The sequence below is a fragment of the Micropterus salmoides genome, unplaced genomic scaffold, assembly GCF_014851395.1.
Source record: "Micropterus salmoides isolate LMB-PRFRI ecotype aquatic unplaced genomic scaffold, ASM1485139v1 Ms_hic_scaffold_9, whole genome shotgun sequence".
NCBI lineage: Eukaryota > Metazoa > Chordata > Actinopteri > Centrarchiformes > Centrarchidae > Micropterus > Micropterus salmoides.
Genome location: NW_024044681.1, coordinates 31,382,766 through 31,405,722, shown reverse-complemented (window position 1 = coordinate 31,405,722; position 22,957 = coordinate 31,382,766). Strand labels below are relative to the sequence as shown.

The 22,957-nt window shown below is 42.5% G+C and overlaps 1 protein-coding gene across 1 annotated transcript in view; it reads left to right on the top strand.

Annotated features, from left to right (window-relative positions):
• The window catches only part of zzef1 (zinc finger, ZZ-type with EF hand domain 1), a 31,394-nt gene that overhangs the window by 2,670 nt on the left and 5,767 nt on the right, over window positions 1-22,957 (top strand). The window contains exons 6-52 of the mRNA XM_038708482.1: window positions 14-224; window positions 376-492; window positions 1,811-1,989; window positions 2,231-2,329; window positions 2,431-2,522; window positions 2,627-2,772; window positions 4,015-4,120; window positions 4,392-4,610; window positions 6,683-6,774; window positions 6,928-7,148; window positions 7,323-7,456; window positions 7,533-7,603; window positions 7,693-7,807; window positions 7,948-8,113; window positions 8,238-8,359; window positions 8,459-8,581; window positions 8,971-9,140; window positions 9,490-9,571; window positions 9,668-9,869; window positions 10,106-10,239; window positions 10,357-10,597; window positions 10,753-10,832; window positions 10,942-11,032; window positions 11,140-11,626; window positions 11,715-11,879; window positions 12,338-12,457; window positions 12,577-12,738; window positions 12,922-13,054; window positions 13,289-13,427; window positions 13,576-13,741; window positions 13,830-14,092; window positions 14,310-14,482; window positions 14,792-14,993; window positions 15,124-15,287; window positions 15,608-15,888; window positions 16,601-16,775; window positions 16,863-16,995; window positions 17,086-17,312; window positions 17,455-17,763; window positions 17,846-17,946; window positions 18,063-18,198; window positions 18,416-18,775; window positions 18,912-19,055; window positions 19,337-19,505; window positions 19,614-19,712; window positions 19,845-20,010; window positions 21,838-21,988. Of these exons, the coding sequence (XP_038564410.1) occupies window positions 14-224; window positions 376-492; window positions 1,811-1,989; window positions 2,231-2,329; window positions 2,431-2,522; window positions 2,627-2,772; window positions 4,015-4,120; window positions 4,392-4,610; window positions 6,683-6,774; window positions 6,928-7,148; window positions 7,323-7,456; window positions 7,533-7,603; window positions 7,693-7,807; window positions 7,948-8,113; window positions 8,238-8,359; window positions 8,459-8,581; window positions 8,971-9,140; window positions 9,490-9,571; window positions 9,668-9,869; window positions 10,106-10,239; window positions 10,357-10,597; window positions 10,753-10,832; window positions 10,942-11,032; window positions 11,140-11,626; window positions 11,715-11,879; window positions 12,338-12,457; window positions 12,577-12,738; window positions 12,922-13,054; window positions 13,289-13,427; window positions 13,576-13,741; window positions 13,830-14,092; window positions 14,310-14,482; window positions 14,792-14,993; window positions 15,124-15,287; window positions 15,608-15,888; window positions 16,601-16,775; window positions 16,863-16,995; window positions 17,086-17,312; window positions 17,455-17,763; window positions 17,846-17,946; window positions 18,063-18,198; window positions 18,416-18,775; window positions 18,912-19,055; window positions 19,337-19,505; window positions 19,614-19,712; window positions 19,845-20,010; window positions 21,838-21,988 (7,838 nt within the window). The remainder of the gene's footprint in view (window positions 1-13; window positions 225-375; window positions 493-1,810; window positions 1,990-2,230; window positions 2,330-2,430; window positions 2,523-2,626; window positions 2,773-4,014; window positions 4,121-4,391; window positions 4,611-6,682; window positions 6,775-6,927; window positions 7,149-7,322; window positions 7,457-7,532; window positions 7,604-7,692; window positions 7,808-7,947; window positions 8,114-8,237; window positions 8,360-8,458; window positions 8,582-8,970; window positions 9,141-9,489; window positions 9,572-9,667; window positions 9,870-10,105; window positions 10,240-10,356; window positions 10,598-10,752; window positions 10,833-10,941; window positions 11,033-11,139; window positions 11,627-11,714; window positions 11,880-12,337; window positions 12,458-12,576; window positions 12,739-12,921; window positions 13,055-13,288; window positions 13,428-13,575; window positions 13,742-13,829; window positions 14,093-14,309; window positions 14,483-14,791; window positions 14,994-15,123; window positions 15,288-15,607; window positions 15,889-16,600; window positions 16,776-16,862; window positions 16,996-17,085; window positions 17,313-17,454; window positions 17,764-17,845; window positions 17,947-18,062; window positions 18,199-18,415; window positions 18,776-18,911; window positions 19,056-19,336; window positions 19,506-19,613; window positions 19,713-19,844; window positions 20,011-21,837; window positions 21,989-22,957) is intronic.

Genomic DNA, 22,957 nt, shown 5'->3' with positions numbered 1-22,957 from the left:
CACCAAACCCCAGACATCCAAATCAACATTAAGCGCTGCCTGAGCGATGGATGTGACACACGGATTCATGGCTTGAAGACACTGGGTTATCAGATTACCAAGAGTAAAGAGGTGTCTGTTTCGGATGCTTCAGCCATCTGGTACCTGTCTCTCCTCACCTCCTTGGTCACCGCATCCATGGAGACTAACCCTGCACTGGCTCAGACGGTCCTTCAGAGCACACAGTAAGACGCACTACTCAGGCTTTTGCATATGTATGTGTGCAGCAATGTTTATCAGGACTATAATGTTTCAGTTCCTATCGCATTGAGTTAAGTATAGTGATTTGTGCAGCCCTTCAGAGCACAGAACACTTTTGCGTTGTTTTTCTCCTAGAAAAGCCTTACGGCACATGCCGCCGTTGTCCCTGACGCCATCATCCACAGAGTTCCCCAAGTTCTTCTCTTTGAACATCCTGGAGGAGGTGGATGGATTTCTCCTCAGGATAGCAGAGTAATGACCTGCTGGGATTACATCAGCACACTCACCCATCATTGCTACACTGAGCTTATAACGCTGACATCATCACAGTGAAAACAGGCTAAAATCAAAGTATTGATTTAGTAGGGCGTTGACACACTATTTCCATTCCATTTAATGTACTGTAGTGGTCAGGGTCTTTATCAACAACAGCAGCATGACTGAAATAATAATCTCATCAGTTAATGATCAAAAATATAACTGTAGACTATTTTTATTCACACATTCAACATGGTTAGAGATGCACTATGGTCAGTATTGGTCTTACTGGAGATTTTACAGTTAATGCATTTAACACTATGGTGGTAAGATGATTCCTTAAACCCTTGCACAAAAAGCATTTAGTTTTTGAGTCTTCAATTCGTTCAACTTCAGTTGGTTTAATTTCAAACAAACAAATGTAGTAAAAATAGTTTGTGTAGAATACTTGGTCCAAATATAATTGTCATTTAAAAGATAAACTGTAATTAGGGGAGACTCCAGAGTTGGCGGGTGGTCTATTTAAACCAGACTCTTCAAGGGTAGACCATGGATTATGACTGTATTGAATTGAAAATTCATGGAAATTTCACATTATTTCACATTAGTATTTCACATTAAGTATTAGTATTCCCCGGTGTTAAATTTTGATGTTCTTGCTACTGTATTTTAAGATTTAACTTTTGCTTGCCTTTCTATTTCCTTTTTAATTCTGATAGAGAGATAGAGGATAGCTTTTCATATTTACCAATTAAATGTCATCTACATTGTTTCTGAGTAATCTTTTTGCCAAGTGTAGTCACAGATTCATTCTCATGTTTAATCATACTTTATGGCTGGGTGGCAGCTTTAAAGGATAGGTTCACATTTTTAAGTCATGTCCATATTACTTAAAGGGTTAGTGGTCGCTGTAATTGTTCCTTCTGTCCATACTGGCCGCAAAGACATTCTTCTTTTGCCCTTCTTAAAGCAATTACAGTTTAAGTGACGGGGAACGAAATCCAGAGTCCTTAGAAAATGCATTCTAAGGTTCAGCTAATTTGGCTGAGGTAGATAAAAAATGCTTTGCAGCCAGATTGGATAATAATGCTGTTCAAGTACACATAAGCATGTTTGTTTTAAGATTAATTTGAAAAAAATATAACCTCTCCTTTGAAGACATGAGGGAACATTTGGAAGTTATGACGATGCGTGAAAATACACTTATTTGGCCAAAACTCCTTTGACACTGAAATAACAACACAGGTGCTCATTTAATTTGACTAAAAGCACCCTAAAACAAAACTGTGTTTGTTTCTTTGCTCCTTTGTAGCTGCTGTGCGAGCCCTGATGCAGAGTTGACCCTCTTGGCCTTTGCTCTGGCCAGAGGCAGTGTGGCAAAAGTTCTCCAGGCCCTGTCCTGCATCAGCGATCATTTAGAGACAGAGTACAAGGCATCATCCCTCATCGTGTCGATGGCCTCCGTTAGGCTACGACTACTTAATCGCAATGGTAACGTGACCAGGCCTCCTTTACTTTCATTCACACAAGGACATTTGAAACCTAGGAGAGAAAGTGCTTAGCCTACAAGGAGGAGAGGCATTAGTAGACTGTGCAGTGGAAAATTGCTAATTCTGTTACAAAGCTGCTGCCTCCTAGTATAGGAATGAAATTATAACCTGTGCGGAAAATGATCAAATGATTATGATGTCATAGAAAATGCACTGTCATCATGGTTTATGTCTCATTACAGGGAAGCCCCTCCAATTGCACCTACAGGCCTGTGATGTGAAAAGTAAAGAGGAGAAATCAGGACCAGAGAACATGCTCATGGAATCCTCCACTGGAGACGGTACAACTGAGATCATCCATATTCTATGAGAAAATAATAATAACGTCAATAATTTAATAACATGCCCTCATGTATAACTGAATGTTTTTGTTGCTTTGAAGGATTTCTTACAGAAAGTGGCAGGAAGAAAGCCAGTGTGATCCTGTCGACAGAGGACCAGAGTAACTTCCAGGTCACTCAGATGAAGATCAAAGTGAGACTCCAGTTGATTTCACCATTTCATTGAGAATTTTGTTAACACCGACAGTGATGAAGGATTACTATACACAACACTTACTGTCTGGTTTGTGTGAAAAGGTGCGAAAAGGAGCCATTGGATCAAAATGCGGCTTGGTGTTTGCGTACAAGGAAGATGACCCTTTTGATGCAGAGAAACATTTCAAGAGATTCAAAAAGTACGACTCGTGGGACTACAAGGACTACAAAGACTTTGTACAAGACAAGTAAGGATCCCTTTATATTTATAGTAGTCTAAATTTTATTCTTCCTGATATTAACGAGCCCTTAAGAGACGACAGCTGTGATTATCAGAGTACTGGTTATAAAGCACACACATGGTTAAACTAACGATCCAATCTAGTTAGATAATACTAATATAAACTAAACAAAATTATAAACGCAACATGTGTATATGCCTATGTACACAAAAGGCCTTTTTCTCTCAAACATTGTTCCCAAATCTGTCAAAATCTGTCTTAGTGAGCACTTCTCCTTTGCCGAGATAATCCATCCACCTCACAGGTGTGGCATATCAAGATGCTGATCAGACAGCATGGGTAATGCACATGCCTTAGGCTGGCCACAATAAAAGGCCACTCAAAAATGTTTCCCTGTATTGGGGGGGCCTGGAAACCAGTCAGTACCTGATGTGACCACCATTTGCCTCACACAGTGCAACACATCTCCTTTGCATAGAGTTGATCAGGTTGTTGATTGTGGCCTGTGGAATGTTGGTCCACTCCTCTTCAATGGCTGTGTGAAGTTGCAGTCATGTCGAGACCCTGATGAGGACGATGAGCATGGAGATGAGCTTCCCTGAGACGGTTCCTGACAGTTTGTGCAGAGATTCTTTTGATATGCAAACCGATTGTTGCAGCAGCTGACCAGGTGGCTGGTCTCAGACAATCTTGGAGTTGAAGATGCTGGATGTGGTCTGCGGTTGTGAGGCCGGTTAGATGTACTGCCAAATTCTCTGGAACGCCTTTGGAGACGGCTTATGGTAGAGAAATGAACATTCAATTCACAGGCAAAAGCTTTGCTTGACATTCCTGCAGTCAACTTGCAACATCTGTGGCATTGTGCTGTGTGATGGAACTGCGCATTTTCGAGTGGTCTTTTATTATGGCCAGCGTAAGGCATGTGCATTACCCATGCTGTCTGATCAGCATCTTGATATGCCACACCTGTGAGGTGGATGGATTATCTCAGCAAAGAAGAAGTGCTCACTAACACAGAGTGACAGAATTGTGAACAATATTTTAGAGAAATAGGCCTTTTGTGTACATAGAGAAAGTCCTTAGATCTTGGGCTTCAGCTCATGATGAACAGGGGCAAAAACAGAAGTGTTTATAATTTTGTTCACTGTAGTTTAGTTAGTTCACCTGAGTAACTCCTGAGCAGTGTGGGGGTTTGCCTTATTGGTATATGTGAATGTCTGACACTCCATGCTGTCACTTGACCTGCAGTGTGCGGATTCCAGCACAGTCAGAGGACGAGCCTATTGGCTGGTTTGAGCTTGAGGATGACTGGAATGACGTGGAGATCAAGCTACAGCAGTGTCGCATTGCAAAGGTACATGCTGCATCCAGTTAAAAACACATTTTGTCTTCTATTCTCTCTACATTGAACCCCATTATTTAACCCCTCAAACCCCAGTTATTCCTTAACACTGTGTTGTGTTACTTGACATATGTATTCATGCTGCTAGATATTTTGTTATTTAGGGTTTCAAAAATACAGTACAAACTACTGCTATATATTAAAAAGAGATAAACAAAGGTATTTGCTTTCAATTTGCCATCATTCACCACACCTCTTATTCTTCTGTTTGCTTGTCTCCCAGTTCCTGATGGTAAAATTCCTCTGCACCAGGCAGGACTCTGCTGAGCGCCTTGGAGTGCAGTCCCTTAGCTTCAGTGGCTACCTGTGCCCTGGAGCAGAGAGGCTTGGAGACCTGGACAACCTCAGTTCAGAGGGAGAGAGCTTCAACTGTGATGCTGTCACTGGCCTTTGTCTACTTAACAAGACACTGTTCTTCATACAACAGCTTACACGAGACATGGTAACTACTAATTACTTCTACAGTAATCACTAATAATTCAGATATTAATAATACTAGTATATGTTAGTATGATTACCTTTTAAATACCATTAAGTCTATTGCTGACAATCATTACAAGCTTCTCAAAACATTCATATTGCATGTTATATTTGTATTAAATCTCATGATGTGTTTTATGGAACCACACTGCACATTGTGACAACTGCTGATGTGTAAAAAAACAAAAAAAAAAACAAAAGCTTCAGACATTTTAAAATGATCTCATTCTAAACACCAGCAAGAGAGACAGATAGCAGGTAAGATTCATGAGAAATATTACCATTTAACATACCACTGGCCTGACATTGAGACTTGTACCAAAATACCACATTTAATTTAGTATACTAACTTATTTCCATGTGTTTTCATTACTCACTTTCTTTCACTTTAACTACATTCTTTAATTTATTTATGATGGGTTGTGGCCATTAGGCATTGTATCCTTTAGCCTCTCCTTTAACTGTACTTCTGACTTGTGGGAGGTGAACGGGTACTTCATATGTTTAGTACTCTGCAAAGATTTCAGGCAGGTGTGGAAAAATGCTATAAAGTAAGAATAACTTCAAATATAGACATATTAATAGATTTATATTTATCAATTAACAAAAAACAAAGTGAATGGACAGAAGAAAAATCTAAATCAAATCAGTATTTGGTGTGACCACCCTTTGCCTTCAAAACAGCATGAATTCTTTTTGGTACACTTGCACGTTTTTGAAGGAACTCAGCAGGTAGTTTAGACCAAACCTCTTGGAGAACTACCCACAGTTCTTCTGTGGATTGAGGCAGCCTCAATTGCGTCTCTCGTCATGTAATCCCAGACAGACTATGATGTTGAGATCAGTGCTCTGTGGGGGCCATACCATCACTTCCAGTCCTCTTTGTTCTTCTTTAAGATAGTTCTTAATGACTTTCGCTGTGTGTTTGGGGTCGTTGTCATGCTGCAGAATACATTTGTGACCAATCACATGCCTTCTCGATGGGATTGCATGATGGATAAGTGTCTGCCTGTACTTCTCAGCATTAAGCAGACTTCTCAGCATTAAGCACCGATTCCATTTGCAGAAATGCAACCCCAAACTTGCAAGGAATCTTCACCATGCTTTTACCTGTTGCCTGCACTCATTCTTGTTCTCATCTGCTATCCTGCCCTTCTGTGAACCACCTGCCTTCTGCTGCAGCCAAATATTTCAAATTTTGACTCATCAGTTCGGATCACCAGCTGCCATTTTTTTGCACCCCAGTTCTTGTTTCTGTGCATAGTTGAGTCGTCTGGCCTTGTTTCTGCGTCGGAGGTATGACCTTTTGGCTGCAAGTCTTTCATGAAGGGCCTCTTCTGACCAGACTTATCTGGACAGTAGATGGGTATACCAGAGTCCTGCTGTTTTCTGCAGTTCTGAGCTGATGGCTTCTGGACATGTTCCAGTTGCAAAGGGAAGTAAGCATGATGTGTCTCTTATCTGCTGCAGTAAATTTCCTTGGCTGACCACTGCATCTGCGGTCCTCAGCGTTGCCCATTTGTTTGTGCTTCTTTAAAAGAGCTTGGACAGCACATCTGGAAATCCCTGTCTGCCTTGAAATGTCCTGCCTGGGAGAGACCTTGCTGATGCAGTATAACTACCTTGTGTCTTGTTGCTGTGCTCAGTCCTGCCAATTGTGTATGACTTTTGACAGCAGCCTCACCTTGTTAGCCAAGTTTGGCTGTTCCTCACCCAGTTGCACCTGTTCGCTATAATTGTTTAATTATACACCTGACAATATGCCTACAAAACCCCTGACTTTGTTCAAGTGTACCTAGAAGAAATGATGTTGTTTTGAAGGCAAAAGGTGGTCATGCCAAATATTGTTTTGAATTAGATTTTTCTTCTTTTCATTCACTTTACTTTTTTAAAGGATTCCTAGTTTACAGCATTTTTCCACACCAGCCTAAGTCTTTTGCACAATACTGTGTGTGTGTGTGTGTGTGTGTGTGTGTGTATATAGTTCAGTTATTGTCAAAGACTATCAGACAGTTGCCCTCTCTCTTTCTACAGGATGCCCCTCACTTCAAGCAGAAGTATCTTCTGGATTTTAGTGGTCTTAGCCTGAACCTCTTCTGGAATTTCTACAGTAAACTCAGGGAGATGTGAGTAGTAGTACTGTCACTTCAGTTTTTCTGTATCCACACACTTACTAACAAGTAATTTAATTTAACATGATCAGGCTCATTGGTCAGTAAGTGGGATAGTCGAGACATATTAAGGTCCCACCTGTAATTGAGCATACATCTTTGTCTTAGTGAGGGAGAGGAGGTGTTGAAGAGCAGAGTTCTGCTGCTCCAATTGATGCAGAACTGTTTCCCCATGCTGCCCAACCCACTGGAGCCCCGCGGTCCACAGGAGAACAGAGGGCCAGACGAGGGAGCCACGCTGTCAGCTTCTCCATCCACGTCCAGCAGTGCAGAGCCTCTGTCAGACTCTATTAGGGCTGTCTGGGAACTCTACGCTCACCTCTGCCACAGTAAGAACCTGTCAGCTTTCATACAACTGGGAGCGGTAAAAAGTTTTTGGTCGAATGGTTAAATGTGATCAAATTATTACATTTCTCTGTAGATATTCCGTGGAGCTTGTCATGATTGATGTCTAAGAACTTAGGAAAATCGTAGCAACAGTATTTGTGATGTTTGTGTTTTAGTTGTGGATGGCCCAGAGGGTGAGACATTAGTGGAAAAAGCTTTGCACAAGGAAGCACTCAAGGCCATTCTTAATGGAGCAGCTGTTTTCTTCCCTGATAAACACGTCAGGCGGGACAAACTCTTCCACATGATGGTGAGTTTATCAAATAATTAAAATAATATAATATTAATAATGATGATGATGTAATATAAAATGTGCCTTTTTACAGAAAAATATTACCGAAGAGGATCAGCCAGAGTCAGTGAAGGTGACGTTTGAATCGCTTTGTAATTACTTCAGGTAACCATACTGTAGACATACAAACACAAATTCTCGTACACATCCCGATCACAGTGGTTCAGCAACAGCTGTATTTTCTCGTTGTGCAGTGACCAGGATCCAAGTGGCCTTCTCCTGCTCCCACCTAAAGGAGCTCCCTCAGACTTTGACATCAGCCCCATACTGTCAGTGATGGAGACGCTGCTACTCGTGGCAACAAGAGAGGTGAGACCTCTGTCACACACACACACAATGTTTCTTTGTTATTTACCATTTATCAATCAATCTCTCCGTCTCTTCATGTGAAATCACATGTTTCTATTAACTTTTCTGAGTTTCCTGTTTAACTGTCTACCATCTCTCAGTGTGAGGTTATGATGGTGGATGAGTGTGGTGGAGCCAGCAGGACAGTGTTGCTGTCCTTGTTCTGGGCTCTGCAGGGTAGTCTGCTCTCATGGTGCTACCTGCAGCTCAAAGGAGGAGCCTCCACTGCTGTCGCTATGGAGCTTGCCAGAAACATCCTACTAAAATGTGAGTTACAGCAACAACATTGCATTGCTGCCACAGATGACTTTCTGAACACTGACACTGAGTAGAATTCATCACTGGACAAGAGGATATGGTTTCAGAATGACTGAATGTTTTATTTGAATAGATGTGGATCAATTCCTGAGAAGTATCAAAGCTATCCTTGGTTCCCTGCTGAAGAGGAACACTGGTGCTGAAATTACTGACAAACTAGTCAGCTCCATCCTAGCCACAGTCTTCAGACAACTGGTAATACACTCTTATCTCATGATTTTAAAGTGTAATACTGCCCAGTTATATATTTGACTGTGCTGAATGACTATAATATATTTGTTCTGGTCCTGGCAGATGATTTTACTCCTGGAGCTGTGCTCATTGGACATCCCTCACAGTATGCTGCTGAAGAGCTTCTCTTCTCTGGTAGAGCTACTCAAAAACCTATCCAGTGATACTGGAGACATCTTTTCTAAGGTCAGTCCTCTCGACCCATACACTTTCATGTACCAGACTTTATACAGCCTTTCATCCCACTGTATGAGTATGAATAGAGAGGTGAAAATGCAGACCAGTATTTGGGCCATGGATGGTTGTGAAGTACAACAACACTACTGTAACCAGTGGTGGTAAAAGTAATCAAATCTGTAACAACACAGAAATATAAAAATACATTAATCTATAACCGTGGATGATATTTTATAAACTCATCATATGTTTTGCATATAAAATTTTAATCTGAGATACTCATGTAAAATAAGTACCTCATTTGTACTTTGGCACAGTACTTGAGTACATGTACTTACTGTAGTTACATTCCACCATTGTCTGCAACAAACATTAATTGCATGCCATGTCCCTGTCAGGTTGACCAGGAGAGCTGGCACCAGCCCCAGCAGCCAGTGGTGCTGAGGACCTGGAACATGGAGTCCCCTCACAACTATGAGAATAGCCGCCATGAGACCAGCATCTTTGCCTGTCCTGGTGCTACCTCCTTTGAGGTGGAGTTTGACGAACGCTGTGAGACAGAGAAGAGGTGACTGGTGGAAAAAATTAGATATTCATATCAGAGCCTGACCAAGACCGATACGAATTTTGATATTTGAGGATTTTAAAATTCAATATTCCGACATATCACCGATATATTCTTTTTTTTTTTATTTCTTATTTTCAGAAACACATAACCTAAAGAAAAATTATCCCTAACATTTTTATGTGTAGTTATGAGACCCCACCAAGATAACATGACATAATGACCTTTTTTTTATTGTTATAAATAGTACTTTGCCAGGTTTATTTATCGGTCGGGCTCTAATTCAGATGGTTTTTTTTTCCTCCTAGTGAGAATATGTTTAAACCATTATCTATACTCCTGATATTCATAGATACGACTACCTAGAATTCACAGATTCCAGAGGTGGCAAGGTGCGCTATGACATGAAGGTCGGAACTGAGAAGTGGCCAAAGGTAGGATATGGGAAAAAATTCATTTGACTCCACATGAAATACTGTTTTTGCTTAATTCCTTTACACATGTCTGTTTGCTTCTTTTTGCTCCTTCAGAAGGTGACATTTGACACTGGCCCCCAACTGCAGTTCCTCTTCCACTCTGATAGCAGTAATAACGAGTGGGGTTACAAGTTCACTGTGACAGCCATGGGCCTGCCAGATATTACTATTTCTTGGATTTCAGACCTGCAGCTGCTGGTGGCTCGCCTGATGGGTCGTCTTGCTTCCAGAACTCTCGCCCTGAAATCCCCTCACGGTGAGATTGTTTTCCCAAAACCTTTGTCAAATGAAGGTGAAGTGTTTCAGAATTATTTTTTTTCATGTACATTTGACATTTGCATAAATAGATCTTGCAAAATTAGGGATTTGTGAAACATATTTAATTTGGGTTCATTTCGAAAATTTATTTCAGACCACTTTAGAATTATATTATGCTTTCAGAGCCTCAATTAAAGATGATATGCTGATACTTGTGGGTTGTGTCTGTTCCAGAGATACGCACTGTTAAGGACCTTCCACCAGGGAAAATGGCCCATGTTCAGGCGTCTGCTTTATGGAAACCCATTCTGCGACATGGGTTGTGTGAAACAAGGGTGACAAATCAGACTAAAACACCCACAGACCAGGTATGCTCAAATCTGTTTAATCCAGTAAAAGTTCCATATATTTATATTGTTCCATTGCGTTCTGACCTCAGCGGCTAGGTGGTGCTCTAACTCTATGTTGATTTCCCTGTGTGGTAGACAAATACATGGATTCTTGATGAGTTAATGAGCTTCCTGGAGGAGTTTGCCCGTTGGAACCCTTCCCAGGAGCCGACAGACAGTAGAACAGAGCTGATGAGGACCATCATGCAGTCCTGCAGAAAACAGCCAGTGAGGAATGAGATTGCAGCTGGGTCAAAGACAGACCAAGCTGTGAATGCCATTTGGGCAGCCATGGTATACCACACACCAGCCCTCAACCATGCCCTGAAGACCTATGGTAATGCTTGGCTACAATCAGTGGTTGTAAAGCAAAAGCTGTTCTGTTTGTTCAGTCTCTTGCTGTGTTTTTTATCTTGGTAATTCTGCATAATTGAATAACTTGGTTGACTCACTCAGTTGATTTTCTGTTCTGTTTTGTCTTTGTATGAGTAGTTAATCAGGACTGCAAGTCCTGTCTGAGTGAAGAGTTTGTGCAGGTATATTCACTGGCAGACAGCATCAGAACATGGATGGTGAGTCTAACTGACAGGATTCATGTCTTTGTTGATTATCTGCTTACCTGTTTTATATATGATCATGTTTCTGAACTATTATGCTGATGATGCTTTTACTTCCTGGCAGTTGGAGATGAAGCAGAGATACTTTGTCGGCAAAATGAATGTTCCGGACGAGAAGGACGGGGGTCATGATGAGGTTACCATGGAGACACTAGGTGAGGACTTCAACTTAATGTAAAACCAAATGCCACCCTTTCTTTTCATCAACTCTATTATCTCTTTAATATTATTTTGCTGACTGCTAAATTTTCTTTCTCTCTAGCGGAAATGTGCATTGAGAAGAGCCTGCTGCTCTTCAGATTTACCCCTTGTGGAGTACCGTGCCACGACGGTGACTCTTTCAAAGCTGCAGAGGGCAGCAGTGCTCAACTCTTCCGCTCAAGTTCGATTTCAGAAGGGGACTTCCAGGCCAGCTCCTCTCTGGGACCTCAGACTGCAGGGTCTGAGGAGGGCGGTGATGTCAGGGCAGGACAGAGCCAGCCCACCGGTGCTCAAACCCAAAACGTATCATCTTGTGCGCACAGCAGGCCAGGCCACAGAGGTTCCACAGAGAGCCTCTCCACCCAGCCAGGGGAACCAGCCTCACCTTCCGCCTTCCCCCGTAAAGCCCCATTCAGTCGGGCACGCCTACGCCTCCTCTCCTGTCGATCTATAGAAGAGCCCCGCATGACACCCTCTGTCAAGGATCGCTACCCAATACTTAAACACATCCTGAACTTTATAAAGGACCAGGCTCTCACAACAGCAAGGTGACTGACCTCCAGTCTTCTATTCTGCATCTTTTTTTTGTTTAACTGTACCATACAGACTTAAATCATCCAATTCTTCCTCCTGTAGTATTCTGCAGACCCTGGCCCTGAGCAAAGCCCAGGCACTGAGTGTGTGCAAGGTCCTGGAGATGGTTCAGCAATGTTTACATTCCTTGGGAAAGCCACACCTCTTTCAAGCTCCCTGCATCCTGTTCCTACAGGAGCTGCTGGCATGTCAGAAAGACTTCACCAGGTACATGTGTTTTCAGTTCAAGTGGAACAACAGTACATTTTATATGTTGCATGTTCGTACTAAAGTCTCGCACAATTCAATAAATATTTGTGATTTTGAACAACAACAAAATTCCAAAGTTTGGAATTATGGAATAGCGGCATACAGTGGAATTCATAGTTTTCATGGGAGGGGAGTCGTGGTGTGAACTGCTATGTTGGTCCGTTGTTTTTCCCTCCAGGTCACTGCGCATGTCACATGACTGAAAACTATGAATTGTTTCTTAGATGCTAAACTGAGAGGGATCCAAATTACGCTAAAATAGATTGCTCTGCTCTGTTTATGACAGTATTGAAGGTTGCTAACGTTATAACTCTTTATATCTGAACATAAATGTCAGAATAAATATTGTGTAAAAAATAGTATGTTGACAAACTTACTGTTTTTCTTCTTCTTTTCTTTTGCTTTGTCTTTTTTAGTTATTTCTCTCAGTTGTCAGACAGTGGGCAGAAGCTAGGAGAGGAGGTGAGGCGTTCCTACCATCAGTTGGTGCTCATGCTGGTGGAGGCAGTACAAGGCTTCGGGAACCTCAATGAGAAGTAAGCTCTTATCCTTGTAACGCACCATGTTTACACAAAAAGGCTGCTTGCAGCAATGATTAGTATAATTCCAAGTGTGCGTGCAGTGATGTAACCTGACCCTCATCACTGCTCTCCAGAGCCCTGCTACCAGCCCTGTCATGTGTGCAGACCTGCTTGTTGCACCTTCTAGACATGAGCTGGGAGGTACATGACCTTCCTCTCTTCCTGAATATCAAGCTTCCTGACCTCCTGCTCAGCATGTCCCAGGAGAACATCAGTGTTCATGACATTGCTATCAGGTAATATCAGACTCATCTCAGAAGGCACTGCACAATAGAAATTAAATGCAAAGGCTAGCAAAAGACACCGCATCCATTACAAATCAATGTGTGTCTATTTCAAATATCTTACAATATGTTAAACTGTGTCCAGGCCACTTACATGGCAGAAGATTAATCTTTCTGTGGTTTCAATTCATTTAGTCAATGGACAGAGGAGGATGAAATCGCCGACTACAAGAAGAACCAGGAGTGGATGGATGAGTGTATGGATGGAATGTTTGAGAAGTGGATTGACAAAATTGATGAAGAGGACTCCATGGAGGACAGGAGAAAGGTACATCACAGTGCATAAAATACATAAAAATGCTATCATTATGTGCTCTGTCATGCTGTACTTATTCACAGCAGTTCTTTGAGCTTCAAGCTAACATTAGCATGCTAGCATGCTCACAATGACAATGCTACTATGTTGATATTTGGCAGTTCTAAAGTACCATACTTACCTTAACTTTTTAGCGTCACATCACACAAAAGGTTTCTTAAATAATTTACCTGGTCATATCCACAGATGCACATGTTCATTGCACGCTATTGTGACCTGCTCAATGTTGTGATCTCCTGCGACGGCTGTGAGAGGATGGCACCTTGGCATCGTTACCGATGTCTGCAGTGCATGGATATGGACCTCTGCAAGACCTGCTTCCTCAGTGAGCTCATATACACTCCACTCCACTACACATATTCTCATACAATCACACGGGAGTATATTTTATCTTTTAGGGTAATTACGCTAATCGTAAGTTGGATAAGATCATTAGAGCACACCTAAATGTGATTGTGTGTGCTTTTAACCAGGTGGTGCCAAGCCTGAGGGCCATGAGGATGACCATGAGATGGTGAACATGGAATACGCCTGTGACCATTGCCAGGGGCTTATTGTAGGCAGCAGGATCAACTGCAACGTCTGTGAAGACTTTGACCTGTGCTTCGGTTGTTACAATGCAAAGAAGTATCCCGACAGGTGACGCAAGCTGTTAAAACACCCTTACTTTTTAGTGGTTTACCTCCGAGTTGTTAACCAATTTACTTGTTTACGTTCCCATCTCTAGCCACCTGCCAACCCATCGGATCACAGTGTACCCCATGGTGACCATACGAATCAGTGACCGTCACCGCTTGATCCAGCCCTATATCCACAACTACTCCTGGCTACTGTTTGCGGCTTTGGCCCTCTACACGTCAGAACTGAGCAGTGAGAAGCAGATGGAGGGAGAGCCTTTGAGCAGCAGCACCTTGAGCCAGGCCTCAGAACTGCAGACATGCTGCTCCCAGCTCATCACCGATTGCTTGCTGAAGGGGCAAACTGGCAAAGGTAAGTCTAAACCAGAATGTTGTTTTTAATGTAGCTGTTTTTATTTTGGGGAAATATGCTTATTTTCCTTCTTGCTGAAAATACTTTCTTGCTATAGTCTTGAATTGTTAAAAAAGGGTGCTCTGTTTATCCATATGTCACATGGTATCTCAGATTCTTCTAACCTGCATTTTTATGTTTTGTCCTTTATGGAAAACTTTTCTATTCCTCCATGCAGGTCTACGTTCCTCAGCCTTACTTGCACTGCTGTCATCCAATGAATCAGCTTCTGATAGTGAGCTGTGTCCAGTTTCTCCAGAGTCCTCTCAGGAGCTCAGTACAGCCACTGACACCTCCTCTCTTCCTGGCAGCACTGCAGCAATCTGCTCCCCGTCATCTCCCAGGGACAAGGTGAGGAACAGACGTCTTGGGATAAGATAATATGAAGATTGAATGATCTTTGTTTGGGGAGTGGATCAGTACAGTGACAGGAAGTAGAACTCTAAAAAATTAAATAGAGACGATATTTGTACCAAACACATCCATAAATAATCATTTGAGTGCAGCAGGTCACATAATTAGATTCACTGAAAAACTGATGTACAAATATACAGTACATACTTGTTACATCTGCAATGTAGGTAATAGTAGTGCTTAATTACAGTATTAAATATTCTGACTGTAAATAACACTGTATTGTTGTTATCCTCTCACCACTAGAGTAAACTTCAGGTAACGTCAGGGAAGGAGAAAAAGGCACAGGTGGGCTATTCTCCCCCTGCTCTTTTAGAGGTGTCATCCCATCAATGCCCTGGAGAGTGGGAGAAAAGGAAGTTGGTTACCCAAGACACCCTGGACTCCCCTAGCCTCAGCCAGACGCCTTCTGTGTCCAGTGAGGATCCCCTCTCTCCTGTGGTCCGACGTATGTACTGAGATTACCTCTACCAGGCTCATTACAGCTATGATTTTAGTCATTAGTGGCCGACCATGCCTTAGCTGTCTGGATCAACTTTGTGTGCTTTTCTGTTTGTTTGTTTTTTTATGATTCTCAGCTTCAGGGTCTGGTCAAGGAACTGTCAACTCTCCTGCATCTGACGTTGTCAAGGAGACAAATGAGAGGCTTCCCCAAATTCCCCTTCAGGAGCATGTGTTTTCCGAGTGCTCCAGAGAGAGGATTCTGGGACTCCTAGCAGCCATGCTGCCACCAGCTAAACCAGTATGTGAAACCAAAGACCCCGATTAGTGACCTTCAGAGGTGCTGCAGAGCCAGGCCAGATGTTTCTAGTCTTTATGCTATGTTAAGCTTGTCTTAAATGGATATATATGAAAGTGTACATATTAAACAAATACACTAAAATCTATCTTGTTTTGGGCAAGATTGTGTTTTTTAACTTTGTGAACTTTCTCAAGTTAAAACACTAAATTGGTTTGTACCCAACATGCACTTCTGTTTCTGAAATGTTCACTACTCACAATATTGCATCAGCATTGAGTTATCCACAGATAACATTTACATCGTCTTTCTTCTATCCTCAGGGCAGCACCCTGTCTTTGCCCAGTCTGAGCTCCATCCTGCCCCAGCTTTTCAGGGCAGTCATTTCCAATGCTGGCTCTCTCAACGAGACCTACCACCTCATCCTGGGACTACTGGGCCAGCTGCTTCTCCGAATCCCTCCGATGGAGGCTGACACTGCCGTCACAGAGGCTCTGGCTGACAAATATGAGTTGCTAACACAAGGAGAGGCAGCCATTTCAGACACCCAGGGCTGGAAGACCATCCAGCTGCTATTCAGCCTCGGGGCCGTCTGTTTAGACAGGTAAATGAAGGAAAAGATCCATATTCTTCAAGAAAGAGCTGAAGATATTAACACTATGAATCCACACTTGTTAGCAGGTACAAGGTTTTAGCTAATCCAGAACAGAGATATTTTCCAGACCTGATAAAGACAAATGTCCATCCATCGTCAACCACTTATCCTGCGTACAGGGTCGCGGGGATAAAGACAAATGTAAAAAATAAAATTACATGCATGCCTCTTACTTGTTATTTTACAAAGTCAGTCCTAATAATTTCAATTTTATCATTAGCAGTGTCGAAGCAGCTATGTGGTTTTTACTTTGTACAATCACGCAATAAAAGTTAGCAATGTGATCTTAGGCTGCATGTGTAGTCATGACATTGAATTTTCCTAAAACTCTAATAATGTTTATGATATTTAATAATGTTAAAATATTATACAAATGGGCCCTTTGGTCAAGTTAACCTGTGTGAATTGAAGAACTGCTTTCCTCCTTTGTATTCAGTGTTTGTTTAGCTTTCACCATTATATATTAACTCCACCATAGTGCAATAAATAATGTATTAATAGATCTTATTTGCCAGAGGTCATTAGATGTTTACTGCATTGTTTGGATGCTAGCTTATATGCTATCGATAACCACTGAAGAAATGTTTGCCACCCATCAGCTGTTATTGTTAATTTCAGATAAAACTAATAGTGTTTTCTCTTCTTTTCCTGTGTTTTGCAGTCGTATTGGTCTGGATTGGGCATGCACGGTGGCAGATATTTTGCACAGTCTGAATGCTTGTCCTGAGTGGAGCACAGTCATTGCTGCCTTCACTGACCATTGTATTCAGCAGCTGCCACAAACTCTCAAACGCACCAACCTCTTTACTCTGCTGGTACTGGTCGGCTTCCCTGAGGTAGGTAGTATACATATCGCTGTGTAGGCTAATGCACTGCACTCCCTGACTTTCTGAGCTCTGTTGTGACTCCTCTGTGTTTGCCAGGTGCTTTGTGTGGGCACCCAGACGGTGTTTGTCGACAACGCCAATGAACAGCACAACATGATCTTGCTCAAACACTTCACAGAAAAGAACCATGCTGCAGTGGTGGATGTTAAGACACGCAAAAGGAAAACAGGTTAGTGCAGTCGTAGCACTGCTCACATCTTTGCCGGTGTATAGAAATAAACATGGAATTTACCCTATATTTGCTTTCTCCACTTTTTAGTGAAGGACTACCAACTCATCCAGTCTCAGGATTCCACTACATCCGGTCTCCCAGGGCAGTCAGAAGGCCAGGGCTCCCCGAAGACTCTGCTCAGCCGCTACCTGAGCAATTTCTCCACCATCATCGGCCACCTGCTGCAGACCAGCCAGGACAATGGCTCTCCTGATGCTGTTGAGGCATCCTGGGTTCTCTCCTTGGCTCTTAAAGGCCTCTACAATACACTGAAGGTACCTGCCGGACGTAGGAATCTGCCATTACCATTACATTGAGATTTTGTTAGCAAAATGTAGAACTAGGCTGGAAACAACTTGCATAGATAATAAAGAATTATTCAATAAGTTACTCACTCTATTTGGTCTTCTTATGTAGAAACACGGAGTAGAGCAAGCCCAGGAGGACATCCAACAGTCAGGACTGACCCAGCTGCTGGTGAGGAAGTGCAGCAAAGGGACAGGCTTCAGCAAGCTGTGGTTGCTGCGAGATCTAGAGATTCTCTCTATCATGCTCTACTCCTCCAAGAGGGAGATCCATTCCATGGCCCAGGACCCAGAGCGAGACCAAAGAGAGCAGGACAAGGAGCACGACTCTGACCACTCGAGCTGCTGCGCTGACGACACTGACGTCAGCAAGCCCGACCCCTTAGAGGGTCTCGATGAGGAGACAAAGATTTGCTTCCAGGTGATGAGGGATACTATTCATAATACATTGCAGCAAAATATAATGATATAATAACTTAAAGTCCCTAATTTTATTAATGCAGATCACCCACGATGCCTTAAACGCCCCTCTGCCTATCCTGCGAGCCATGTATGAGTTGCAGATGAAGAGAACTGACTCCTTCTTCCTGGAGGTGCAGAAGAGGTCAGCATCATTTCTTTTTAATTTACTTTCTTTATATGTTCCACCATGGTAAAGGTCATATTTCACGGTCTAATACAGCCTCTCTGTTTTGTGTTGTGCCTTTGTGTTATTTTCAGATTTGATGGAGAAGAGATAAAAACAGATGAGACAATCCGTACGCTGGCTCAGAAGTGGCAACCTACGAGGCGGCCTCGCTTTGAGGAGAGGAACACCAAGGCCGTGGACACTGATATGATTGTGGTGTCATGTGTGGTCAGTTGTTTAAAAATGAAATTATTATTTTCCGATAACATTACACTGAGGTTTTGAGATGTTAAAAAAGCACTACTTAGAAGTGGCTGGTTGGATCATTACCACTGTTAACATTACTAACAGGAAGAGATGAGATACTTTGAGTAAAAGTTTGGAGGTGATGTTTTTCATGTCAATATTCTGATATATCCGCATCATCATCCTCCTCCTCCCACAGTCTAAACCCAGTCACTGTGAAAAGGCCACAGAGGAAATCAACATAGTGGCCCAGAAGCTCATCACAAATTCAGAGAGCGACTTACAGCTCAGCTATGCCAAGCAGAGGCGCACCAAAAGTTCAGCTCTCTTGCACAAGGAGCTCGATGTGCGCAGCAATCGGGCAGTTCGTCAATACCTGGTGAAGGTCAACCAGGCCATCGCCACACTGTACGCCCGTCACGTGCTGGCCTCGCTGCTGGCCGACTGGCCTGCAGAGGCAGCATTGAGCGAGGAGGCGCTGGAACTGAACGGTGCCTCACACATGGCCTACATCCTGGACATGCTAATGCAGCTGGAGGAGAAGCCGCTCTGGGAGAAGGTAGGCAGGGAGAATGTGGAGTTTGTGTTGTGTTCACATTGGTAAATAAGAGTTTGTCTTGTAAGTAAAGGGTACAAAATGTGATTTCCACATATGATACATTAAAGGTGTTTTTGATAATCCATTAAATTATCAGATTCTCCAGAGGGTGCTGAAGGGTTGCAGCCAGAGTATGCTGTGTAGTCTGTCACTCACTGCTTGCCAGTTCATGGAGGAGCCAGGTATGGCCGTGCAGGTCAGAGAGTCCAAACACCCATATGACAACAACACCAACTTTGAGGTGGGTAAACTCCTAATTACTTAACAGCCATAACTGTTTTAAAAAGGTTAATATTTCCTCATTTATCATGTCATCTGGTCACAGCTGTCATCAGCTGGTCACAGTACAGGTGTATACTGTCTGTCTAACTATAGTTGAACTAAAGATTTAGATCTGGCTATTGGTACAGATGCATATTTGAAAAGGAGCACATGTACCATGAGGTTTTCGTGTTTTTACTCCTGTGTATTTTTTTCAATTCATTTTAAAGACTCTATTGTATCCATCTTTTCTCTCTTCAGGACAAGGTGCACATCCCAGGGGCCATCTACCTGTCAGTAAAATTTGACTCCCGCTGCTACACAGAGGAAGGCTGTGACGAGCTCATCATGTCCAGCAGTAGTGATTTCCTCCAGGATGTCCACAACTTTAGTGGCTCTCCTCAGAAATGGTCCGATTTTGAGATTCCGGGTAAGAAATATTTTTAAAAGTCCTTTGTGTGTGTGCATTTCAGATACTTTGACTATTATGTTAACATCATGTTTATCAACATGTGTCTTGTCTGTGGGTTTCTCTCAGGAGATACCCTGTACTACAGATTTATGTCAGACATGAGCAACACAGAGTGGGGCTACAAGTTCACTGTTACAGGAGGCCACAGAGGACGTTTCCAGACAGGTACTTTACATTAGAACAGATACACATTGTGCAAACTGCAATCTACAAAGTGAAATACAGATTTACCTCAAAATAAATCTTTAGCCTGGTCAGGTTGTCATCCTCTCTGCTCTTGTGCTTGTCTCTAATCAGGTTTTGAGATACTGAAGCAAATGTTAGCAGATGACCAAGTGCTCAGTCACCTGCCTTTGGCTGACATCTGGGAGTGGCAGGTGGGCGTGGCCTGTCGCCAGACTGGGAACCAGCGACTCAAAGCCGTTCACTTGTTGCTCCGCCTCCTGCAGTGTCAATCCCAGACGTAAGAGTCCAGCCTTGCATTTCTTTCATTCTAATTCTTGTCTATGCTTCTCACTCTTTTTTTTTCTCTTCAGTAAAATCCTTTTAAAATTATACACTTATATTGTCATCTATAGACACCCATAGCGATATGCACAAACTTCTCACTTGTGCATAAGGCCCATCCACCTGGACCCAAGTAATGCTAATTTGGGTAGGAGGTCCCGATGCACATTTTTGCCTCAGCAGTATATTTTCTCTAGGAAGTGCAGGGTAGCACACAGGGTTTGCATAAAAGCCTTCATAAATCCCTCATGTCCTAGTAGTCACCACAGAAATGAGGTAAAGGATGTGTTTAGGAATTTGCATATGTGCAGACTGACTCAGCCTGGTCACAATGACAACAACACACAGTTTATGAAAAGGTAGTGCTCACTCAGACAGCAAACACATTGTTTAAGTTTAAATCTAGAAATGAAGGCATCCATTACCAAACTTTAAAGCCCCCCTCCACTCAAAATGTGTTTGTTGCTACTTCATTTGGCAATTTCACTGTGCACAATGATGTACAGTATGTGCAGAGTTAGACACTAGAAGGCTGTTTTCACATTAATCTGAAGGGGGAAACTTTCTCTGTGCTCACCTTAGATTTGAGTTTAACACTTGAGCCTACAAGCAGGATTTTGCGACTCACTAGTTTTAGAAGGCAGTCATGGTCAGTAGAGTTGCAAAGGGTTTTTCTATATTTCTTTAAACCATATCCTCAATGGTACTTGGACACATGGGACTCCTCTGGATAATGTAAAGACCATATAGGCTTATGTTGTGGCTACCAGTTTATTTATTGGAATTATTTCAACTTTGTTTCTGAGGTCATGTTTTGTCTGTAATTTCGGCATGGTGGACAGGTCTAAACGCTACAATACCCATGAACTTCTGCCACATTTGGCTTAGAGAAGAAGCTAATCAGAGGCACAAATCAGAGCAGTCAGCTGAGAATTAAACAGGGAGCAATAGTTTCGGAATTCACCCACAATTTAAAAGTGAATTGATTGTAGCTGCAGACTGTGTTTTCAGTTTTTTTTCAACACTGTCATCCTTCGCTTCCACACACCGTTATCACTTGGATGTTTCTTGCTGAAATTCACCTTGGGAGTTGTAGTTAACGTCTACCTTTTGAAGTTTTTAACACAAGCTGGAACCTCCGTCTGCTTTGATTTACTAATACAGTTCTTAATCTGTTATGCTGATGATTTAACCAAGAGAGTTTCATGCTGGTCCTAGCTGTAGAAGTGTTCCAACCGTGAGTCACGTAACATCGTCCAACGGAAAAATTAATGAGACTTTTTCTTCTGGAGGGGGGCACCGTAAATAATTCTTCCCCCTTTACACAAATGTGATGAGCATGTGATGTGAAGCTTCCAGGTCACATACACTGATAATGGATGTTTTAGTGACGTAATAGGCGTGTTGTGTCCAGGAGTTTAACTTTTGACAGATTAGATTTTTTCACAGAGGGAAAGGTAATTTTTTTTTGTAGAAAAACCACATCAGACTGAAATTTTTCTTTAAACATGACTGATTGGAGATCTTTAATTGGCATTGTCCACCAGGACACACATGAGCTGAAAAACCAGACATAGCAATCTACATTTCTCTGTAGAAGAGCACAGAGAGAGAGATCAACTAGTCACAATGATTCACGGGTTACAAGATGTCATAATAAATGTATGTAGTTGGACACTCGTTTGTTTTTCAGCCACAATTTCGCTTTTCTCAGAATGCAACTCTTTATTGTCCATATTAGTATGTGTTTGTTCGTCTAACTATTGATTTGTATGCAATCCAGAGCATGTGAGCTGATGCTGCTGCGACCTCTGTGGCAGCTCTTTATGTCTATGGAAAACAACCTGAGCCAGGATCCCACAAGTATCACTGTGCTGCTGCCTCTTCACAGAGCCCTCACTGAACTCTTCTTCATCGCAGAGGCTCGTGCCATTGTGAGTAACGCGTGTGCACACACACAAACTAATACCAAAATACCACCTCTAGTACTGTATAGGTGTTGCTGATTGTTGTTGTTGTTAATTTTTGGTTTGATAAGCAGTGTGAGGCAATTTGAATGAAATGATGAGAGTAAAATCTCTGTCCTACCCCTCTCTGTCTATATCTCTCTGTGAGATGAGCGTGTTTTTCCCTCCACCCACCTGTTCTTTGCCGGGCTCTGGGCCAAAGCCCGGCCCTGCCATCTGCCAGACAGCACAGTGCCACTCTGACTCCCTGTAGACTGCTTGAGAGAGGAAGAGATGCTATCCATTTTGTGATGTGTATGGGCGCTCTCTCTCTCAACTGTCTTGAATTATTGATTAAGAGATTTCTCAAGGATTATGAGCACGCCGTCAGCCAGGAGTTTCCCATCTGTAGATGCAATTGAACCAGACAGTCCCAGAAAAGCACTACCTTTCCTGTTCCCTTCAGGTCTGCTCGGTGAGACCTGAGGCTGCTGATCTGACAATAAAATTACATCAGTTGACTTTTCATTCAGCATGCATTCTGTGCTCCCCTCTGCACCAAGAGAATGTTCTTTCATGTGAGGGAGAGGTGCAGTACGTGTCTATAAACACCAGGGGGCAGTAGCAGCACTCAGCAGTTTTGCCTGGGATGCCCTTCATGGACACTCCAATGTTGTGTTTGCAATGATAGACACATGCTGTAGCACATCCTAGTGTCGCCATCCAGCAGAGCATCGTCAAGGAGCATCGTCACAGAGCATCGTCACAGAGCATGACCTGTATTTTATCAACACAAATATGTGTGCTGCAGTGCGTCACCACCACCAGCTCCTCATCCACAGCTTGTAGTGGTGGAGATGAAGGCCTTAGAAGAAATAAATGAAAGCTATGTGGATGGAATTGCTTTTGGTAAGGAGTATTTTGCACAAGGGTGCGCGCACCAGTTGTTTCAAAATA